Source organism: Spinacia oleracea, chromosome 3 (genome assembly GCF_020520425.1).
Source record: "Spinacia oleracea cultivar Varoflay chromosome 3, BTI_SOV_V1, whole genome shotgun sequence".
Lineage (NCBI taxonomy): Eukaryota > Viridiplantae > Streptophyta > Magnoliopsida > Caryophyllales > Amaranthaceae > Spinacia > Spinacia oleracea.
The window spans coordinates 154,756,685-154,765,600 of NC_079489.1; the positions used below are offsets into that span (position 1 = coordinate 154,756,685).

The 8,916-nt window shown below is 36.6% G+C and overlaps 1 protein-coding gene across 1 annotated transcript; it reads left to right on the forward strand.

Annotated features, from left to right (window-relative positions):
* Window positions 1-1,475: 1,475 nt before the first annotated feature.
* LOC110804544 (lipid phosphate phosphatase epsilon 2, chloroplastic) lies at window positions 1,476-8,004 on the forward strand. Its single transcript, XM_022010145.2, has 4 exons — window positions 1,476-1,963; window positions 2,478-2,703; window positions 6,830-6,903; window positions 7,535-8,004. The coding sequence occupies exons 1-4, from the start codon at window positions 1,637-1,639 to the stop codon at window positions 7,760-7,762; spliced, it is 855 nt and encodes a 284-aa protein (XP_021865837.1). The 5' UTR covers window positions 1,476-1,636; the 3' UTR covers window positions 7,763-8,004.
* Window positions 8,005-8,916: the final 912 nt, after the last annotated feature.

Sequence of the window (8,916 nt, forward strand, 5' to 3'; positions counted from 1 at the left end):
TTTTTTAGAAAAGTCTTAGGTATCTCATAGGGTTTTTTTTTCCTCTCTCCTTCTCTCTAGCCTTTCTCTCTCTTAGTGACATTTTTTCATACTCCGTATATGTATATGTCACTCAACATGTTTTCTGTTGATTGCTAATCAAATAATATCTATACGAATATATTTTAAAATAGGATGATTTACATGTCACGTGTCATCTTCCCTTTTTCTTTATTTTTTCCTTTAATTTTTAAAACCATATAACACGTTTTCCTCTCTCGGTGTGGTTCATTTTAACTAGACCGTTTGTCTTTTCACTTTTATTAGCTAGCATTCCAACTTGAATTGAACAATTTATATTAAACTTCATTCTCGTCTTCTACTGTTGTTTCTACATTGGGAATTTTAAACTTCATCACGACTAGTTCAACTTTTTACAAGGTAAATACATGTTGTACACATTTTAATACCTACCCCTAGCAAGGACATATTGTAGGTCAAATGCTCTAATAACAAAGGGTCAATGGTTAAGTCAAGCCCAGTCAAGGTGTAAGTCCAAGAGCAAGAGTAAAGCGACCCAACAAGGAGAGGCTTAGTGGAAAAGCAAAAGTCAGCGCCACTGGAAGATTTGAAACTTCGAAAAGGGCAAAGGCTGGCGTGGCCAAGATCGTACAACCTCTCTTTCTCCATTCAAGCAGTTATGGGTTTTAACTCCCATTTTCCTGCAAACCGCCACTAACCGTCTTCATTAAAGGTATAAATACATTTAGAAGCAGCAATCAAATGACATCAATCAACACACAAACAAAATATTTCTTAATTTCTGAGCTTTCCGTAGCTTTTAGCCCTAGCGCTTAGTGTAGTCCTAGGCTTAGTAGTCTAGCAGAAGCGTAACAATAGTTCGTAGCGGTTACCCTCAAGTATTGAAGCATTTCCGGCAGTTTAAGTTGTGAATTTTCCAAGCATTCAACCATCGAGGTACATCTCTTCATGAATTAATATTTGTCCAGTTTTTCATTACATATCAATCAATGATATTTGCTTAAATTTTGCGTGCTATTACATTTAAGCTTTTCATTTCGCATTAACTTTGTCATATAAAGTTCTTGCCTTTGGTGATTTTCTACAAATCATAATAAGATCAATCGTCGTTTATGGGCAATACCCCTAGATACCTTTATTCGCTCTACAGAATAAGGTATTGTTGCTTGTTCGCGTATAGCGTCAACAAAACCGAAGTGACCAGAAAAATAAAATTCACACATTCAATCCGCATAAGCACAATGAGTCAATGACCCCCGTACAACTATATTATCCAAATATCCGATTATATCCGAATCGATTATACCCGACCTGAAACCGGTCGATAACCCGATTTGACACCTCATTCGTATGTTCTAGAGAGTGACAAGCCCACGACAAGAATCCACATAATTACCATCAAAACAAAAAAAAACTGGCAGCCACATAAACGTAGTTAATACAGAAACACAAAAGTCTTCAAAGTTTTAGCACAACACTCAATCGATTAAACAACCACCAATATACACAATGTTTAAACTTGAAAATCATCATAGTCTAACACTCTCAATAATCTTCCAAGAAATCAACTCCATTTTTAATTTCTTTTTGTGTTTTATGTGGGTAAAACTCTCCCATGTCAACGGCAAATCGTTTGACCCATTTTCCAATTTTAAGTTTACCAACCAAATTCAACCCTTTTCATTCTAGTTCCTTTTCCTTCCACTGTAGTTGTTCTTCCCCAAAACTTACACTTTCCAGTAATTTTCTTTCTGGGAAATACCCAATTTCCAGAAAAAGAAGAAGATTAATGCGTGAAAATGTCAAAAAAATCCCTGCTTTAGGGTCTGATGATGGTGAAGAAAGCATCAATGCTTTTGAGCAAGAGGTTTTACTTGATGGGTCTTCCAATCTTCGCTCTAATCTTGCTTCACCTGAATTTGAAGCCACTCTCAATCGTTTGGTGAGAGTTTTTTTAATTTAATTTTGTTTTTTTTGTTGATCATGCTTAATATGTTCAATTCGGCATTCAATTTCTGGGTTTAGAAGACAAAAGAGTATAAGGGAAGGTTTAATTCTTGAAAATTTGTTAGTATCTTCAATTGTTAGATTTTGGGTGCAATAAATATAAACTTACTCTTGATTAAGGTCATCATAATAATAACAATTACTCTTATGTAGTTATGTTGATTAGGGTTTTCAACAAAGGACAATATCAATTCACAAATGCATAGGCCAATATCAAAATGGATGTAATGTCATTGATTGTTGGTTACTAAGTAGCTTAAATGACTTTACTCTTGATTTAGGTCGTCATAATAATAATTACTCTTATGTTGATTAGGGTTTTGAACAAAGGACAATATCAATTTACAAATGCATTGGACAATATCAAAATGGATGTAATGTCATTGATTTTTGGTTACTAAGTAGCTTAAATGATGGCATTGATGATTTGTTGTATCAATGGTGTACAGAGCAAATGGGTAATTGCTGTTGTATTTGGTGCTCTCCTACTTTGGAGACATGATGCTGAAGCTGTGTGGGCTGCTATAGGTTCTATTTTGAACTCCGCGTTATCTGTTGCTTTGAAAAGATTGTTGAATCAAGAGCGTCCACTTGCAAACGTGAGATCGGACCCTGGCATGCCGTCATCTCATGCGCAATCCATCTTTTATGCTGTCACTTTTTTCATTATGTCAAGTAATTCTCTTCAACCTTCTTTATGTTTTGAGTTTGGGAAGAAGATTAATTCAATGCTTCTTCAGTTTACTGATTGCTATCAATGTATGTTGCTGGTTTCCATAGTCTTTTTGTTAGTTATAGAGTTTAAGGAGTGTAGCTGTGTGTTGTACCTTGTGTGCTAATTTGCAGCAATCACTTCCAATACTTCATCTCTATATCTTGTTCTTCAAAAGATTCATACAACCTTTTCTTCATCTGTAAAGTTCCATGATATGAGAATTTAAGTTGATTACCAAGGGAAATGGAGGTTTTCAAGAGAAATCAGGGAAAGGTTTTGAGAAACAAGCATGCTTGAACCTAGCCATCTAGGTAGAAAGTGTATAGGGTATCAACTGGTGGAATATTTTTCCTACTTTTGATGTCCAATTATCTTGAAGTTTCTTCCCCAGGTTTTATGTTTTTCATGTGAAACTATGGACTATGTCAGATTTGACATTTTTACTATCGTAACCATGTTGACAAAAAAACATATTCGGACACCTAAATGTTGCTATAAACCATAAGTAAAGACAAGAGAGAAGTTGAGAGGGATAATAGACTGGCTTAGGGTTGCTTGAATGTTGAAAGTTGTAAGTATCTGAATTTTTGGCGTAATCTACTTGGAGCAGATATCCTATTCGGGCAGTAATGGAATAAAAGCTCAGAATAGGTGACTTGGAAGGTTGATCTCTAAGGGTAAGTAAATCAATTGGACCTTTGTGAGATTTTGTTTCCTTGGAAGATAAGCAGATGGATTTTGAGCGTAGAAGTAATGAATGAGTTTCATGTCATTTTTTTAATAAGTTAATTATCATACGAAGTACTTGATAAAGTTATGTAGCAAAATTTTAGAATGTCATGTCCTGGCACTGGCACGTGTGTTTAATATCTGACATTGCCCTTGCCTCCTCGGTTATTAATTTGAGCTACGGTAAGTTGGAGACACGAGTGTGTATTTGCGTTCTAGTCCAGATTGCCCAGACTATGGATTTAACCCTCCCCCTTATCTCAGATCTTTAAATGGAGAATCACTGATCCAGCTTACCACTTTCTCTTGGTCCAAAAAAGTCCTCAGAAAACACTAGATGGTAGCCTTGACTCTGAATTGATGAAGTTTCCTTTAATCAAACCAAGCCCGTACATCCTAACTTGGGCCATTTCAAATTGATTCTAAGCCCTGAAGCTATTGAGCGATTTGGGCTCAAAATCCTATTGGTTCTCCACTTCTCCTTTACAATCACCAGTTAACAGTCCTGTTGATTTACCCATTTTCCCAGTGCTCAATCTTTATGGCAATTTTTCATTCCTATGGACCTGAAAAGTTCTCTATATTTTGGCTTTGCGACATAATGAACTAAACCCAAACAGCTCATTAAAGTGTTTTGCCTTTCTCCCTGTCAGTTGTAAACTTGTAATAGAGGTTGCATTTTGGATTAAATTTCAACTGGGTATACTTTATAGCCTCCCTGTTAATCTGTTATTATAGGGGTAATACTGCACACATTTTCCCCTACCCTAATTTAGAGAACTGGGTATACTTTATACCTGTTATTGTAGGGGTAAGACTGCACATATTTTGTCTCTCTGCCCTATTTTAGAGTTAGGTATACTTTATAGCCTCCCTGTTATTATAAGGAAAAAACTGCACTCATTGTTGTCCCCCTACCCTATTTTAAACAAGAGCCTCTTAGAGATATTCGGATAGTCCTTTAGTTGTTATTGCTCGATCTTTGACAAGATGGAAGGGTGAGTTGGTAGCCACTTCCAAGTGCATGTATGGAAAAGGCAGGGCCTAGAGGGGGAGTTGTTATAATAAGGTGGTTAGTGATAGTTGTATGATTAATTTGTATATTTTATATTAAAGGAGATAAAGGAAAATATTTGGGGATATGATGTTTCTTCAGAATTTAGATATTGCTTTTTTAGCAAGTCGGGAGGGCTCCACATCCTGCACATAACGAATCTCATACTATGGAGTAGGGAAGCGTACTAGATCTCCAAGATAAGGAACCCCCCACCTCAAGATTAGGTATGTGAAGGGTGCTCTAGCCACTTAAGTTCCTTGCATTTTTTCTGAAGTTTTATCAGAGGTATTGGGAACGTGTGAACTCCAATTTATCATTTTATCTTTTTTGTTCCTGAGGACTGTTCTATTAAGGTTAGGTAGTATCGTCTGATTCGTCTGCTTGCTGATGCTTACAAGATTATTACGAAGGTTCTGACCAACCAGGTAGGGGGGGTTCTTTCCTACACCATATTGCTGTCTCAGCGTGATTTTGTAGAAGGAGACAAATCTTGGATATGGTTTTTGTGGCCTGTGAAGCTGTGAATAAGGCATGTTGGGAAAAAAATAAGGAGATTGTTTTTTAAGCTAGGCTTTGAGAAGATGAATTTAGACTTTCTCGATGTACAGCAAGAGAGTTAGGAGTTTGGCGAATGGTGGAGGATTTGGATTAGAGGTTTCTTCCTATTTACTTACTGGAAATATCTATGTTTAATTGTTTTAGGTTTTAAGAGGAAGTATGGATAGCGAAGCAGCTGTGTTGTATCCGATTCCCACAGTTTTTCTGCCTTTCCATGCTTCATGATGCTTCTCTGTCTACTTTCTAATGTTGACATGGTATGGGAGTTGGATCTTCATTTTGAAGGTGAAAGGGAGAAAAAGGAGCTTACTTCAATAGTTCCATGTTTGAGGATGATTGTTATTAATGAGTCGAGGACTCATTTGGGAGTCTGGGACCTTTTTGTGCAAGTCTTTTCTGTGGTTTTAATCTCTGCCAGCGTTCTTTTCCCATCTTGTAGCATCCTCGTTTAGAAGGCTAACATTGGGGCAGAATTGATATTAATGATATGCTCCCGAAGCGATGTGGGTTCGATATCTCAACATAAACTTGTATACTTTGGGATGTTAGTGTTTGAAGTTTTGAATCCTGCACCCTCCTACTTCTTCATTGCAATGTGGGACATCTTCACTATGGAAAACTGATTTTTTGTGTATGAGTTGTCTTGAGCCTCTTTTATGTCCTGGTTTTTTGCAGATGCAACTTGTGGGGTTTAGAGGGGGGGTTAAAGGAGAATAAGCTGCTATAGTACGCTTTAGTAGCAAGTTAATGGTGCGTGTGGGTTCAAACAAACTCCTCATATCTTTTCTGAGCCACCTCATCATGTGCTTAATTGAGATTGGGTAACTTGTTTAGGTTCCTTGTAGGCTCAAGGAGCTTGGGGCCCTTAGAGTTGCTCGATTTTGGAGGTTTGAAAGGAATTGGGTGAATTAGTTGTTATTGGTTGAGAATAGGTTTTCTGTTTATAGTGACTTTGTACTCTTTGTTTGCTGATGTTTAAGTATATTTCTCTTACCCAAAATAAACATGGAATAGGTAACCTGTCTAGTTTAAGCTAGTTGGAGCTGGAGCCGAAACTGTTTTTGACAGAATGGTGTCAGCTGATTTTGACAAATAGTATTGAACTACGCCATTAAGGCCTTCTCTTATAGTATAGGTCTTCCAATCTCCCATAAAGTAAGCTGTGCTACATATGTGTAGTTTTATCTGTAATCAAGTTTGTCGTTGCCATGGATTAATCTTCCATTTGCTTCCCTGAGATCATTAACTTTTATCTTTATGCATTAGTTTTTTCTAAAAACATGTATGACAAACATTGCTTCTATTACGTACATGTCTTTTTCTTATGAAGAATAAATGGTCATTTAAGTGTTAACAGATGCCGAGTACGGAGTATATTTTAATTGGTTGAGAGCAACCATTATCTTTTATATATCAAATTACTTGTTTGTTATTTAGGTTAGCTGCTAAACTTAAGTCTGGATGTTAAATCTGTGCTTATAATTTAGGTTATCACCTGTTGTTTAGTTAAATCTACAGGTTGTCTGTGCCTTTTGGTGTTTGTTCTTTCTTCATTTTGTAGCTGTTATTTGAAACCGTGTTGAGACATTTGAGTTCTGTTACTCTTATGCATGTAACATGCTTTTCAATTTTGGATGTAAACTATGTGCGTCTGTTAGAGTTGATCTTTGTTTTCATTTCTTCTTCTTCCTGCTCTTTTATTTTTCTTTTTTTGATAACAAAATGCTCTGTATCTGCTGCAGTGGTGGAGTGGCTGGGGGTGAATGAAATCACAGTGATCTTTACGGCTTTTGCTCTGATGTTTGGCTCATATCTTGTAAGAACTGTAGCACCTACTTGATCTCTTGTTTTGAAACTCAACATGTGTGTTTTGGCTTATAAATTCTTTCCACCCCAAATTATATTTTCCATTGTGGGGCCCAACATACACGTATAGTAGAGAGAAAAACACCTACTCAAGGAAACATAACTTAGGGGGTGTTCTTTTCACCTGGTTTTCAATTTTTTTTTCCTGAACTTATCTTATCTGGATTTATTAGAATTTATCAAACCTTATTTTAGTTATAAATTGTACATGAGCAATCCTTATTTTTTCCGAAACAAAACATGGCATTAGTTTTAGTACGAAATTGAGAACTTTTTTTTTATGGGGGTAGGGGTTTGGATGAAACTCATCTCCATGTTTGTGAATGACCACTATAGGCTACTGAATTACTCATACGAACCATGAGTTATGACTACTAAAGGGAAAATTTGCCAATTACTACTTAGGTATTTAGTGACTTTGTGAATTACTACCTATTTTGTTAAAAGTTGGCAATTACTGTGTCCTTTCCTGCTTGGTAAGCATGGGATACATGCTCTTTATTTTTCACGTAGAGCTACTTTTTAGTTCAGGTAAATGACACTACAATCTTAAACCTTTTCTTTTTGTGTATAATGTGCAGTCATGGTTACGAGTCACACAAAAACTCCACACAGTCGATCAGGTGGTTGTAGGTGCTATCTTGGGTTTTTGCTTTTCACTCGCGTGGTTATGGTTTTGGAATGCCGTTGTTGCAGAAGCATTCAATTCCTATATGTGGGTTCAAGTTTCTATCTTGTTCACATCTGCTGTATGTTGCTCGGGGTTCGTTCTATACGTTATACTTAACTGGTTTAGGAATGACCGATGATATACCGCAACATTTGGTGAAAAAATCTTGTGTATTCTGAATTTAATGTAAATTTCATAGCATAGGAGCTTCATTTAGCAAGTAAGAAAAAGAAATGAGATTCCAACCCATTGTATTTGTGGGATTGTTGTTCTTGCTCCCTTGGTAAAAAAAAATATGTAAAAAACTGGTCTGAATTCTTCCAATTTCTCCACCATATGTTGATGGGTTCAGAAATATACTTGTTGTTAATAGTGATTCAATTGTAGAATTCGATCTCACTTCTTGCTTCCCAAAATGTCTTCTTTTTTTCTTGTCGGAAAAACTCGAATTGCCCGGTTGAGGAGTACATGGGCACACTTGCCTGGTTGCGTCGTCTTGAGGAGTCCTGGTCATTTAACCTGGGTGGTTGTTACTCCCTCCGTTCCTAAAAGATTGTTTGAGAAGATTTCACTTTATTAATATTTAGGTGTAAAACATGAACATGGGTTGGTAAAGTGGGCCCTTGAAAATAGAGCAAGTGGAAAAATCACTAAATAAGATATGGGGCAAACAAACAGGGACGTTCTTAAAAGAATATGTGACAATCTTGTAGGGACAGAGAGAGTATGGCACTGCAAGTATGCAACACTAGACGTATCAAGGGTCAAGAAAATTTTAAAAACTCGTAGTCGACTATCTTTTTGGCCCAGAGTAGTAGGGTTCTTGAAGGTATTTGAACTGTTTCGAGTCGACCAGAACATAAACATTGACCGACAATATTCGCTTTCGATGTGATCCAAATCGTTTATAACTGATCCGAAATTGATCCGATGGGATTTAAAAGCCCTACAGAGTAGAGTTTTTCTAAAGTTGTACTCCATGTGGCCCATTGGACAGTTACCATTTTTTGGATCCTTGCTCCTAATCACATCACAACACACCTGATGGGATGCCTGAAGGTTCTATGAGCTTAATCAAGTGATCAGCCAATCAGGTTTTAGTTGAATGGATCGATAGTTCTTGTTGTGAAAAGTAGAGTTAGTATTCCCTCTGTATCTAATTGTTTGCGACCTAATGTGATTTATAGAGTTGATTGATTGAATGAGACAAAAATAGTACTCCCTCTGTTTTAGATTAGTTGTTACACTTTCCTTTTTCGTTCGTCCCAGATTAGTTGTTACACTTCTAAATTA

Excerpts from the sequence above, each read along its gene's own strand:
- LOC110804544 (XM_022010145.2), top strand. The coding sequence starts at position 1,637 with ATGTCAACGGCAAATCGTTTGACCCATTTTCCAATTTTAAGTTTACCA. Across the intron at positions 1,964-2,477 it reads AAGCCACTCTCAATCGTTTG|AGCAAATGGGTAATTGCTGT; the intron begins GTGAGAGTTTTT and ends AATGGTGTACAG. Across the intron at positions 6,904-7,534 it reads TGATGTTTGGCTCATATCTT|TCATGGTTACGAGTCACACA; the intron begins GTAAGAACTGTA and ends TATAATGTGCAG.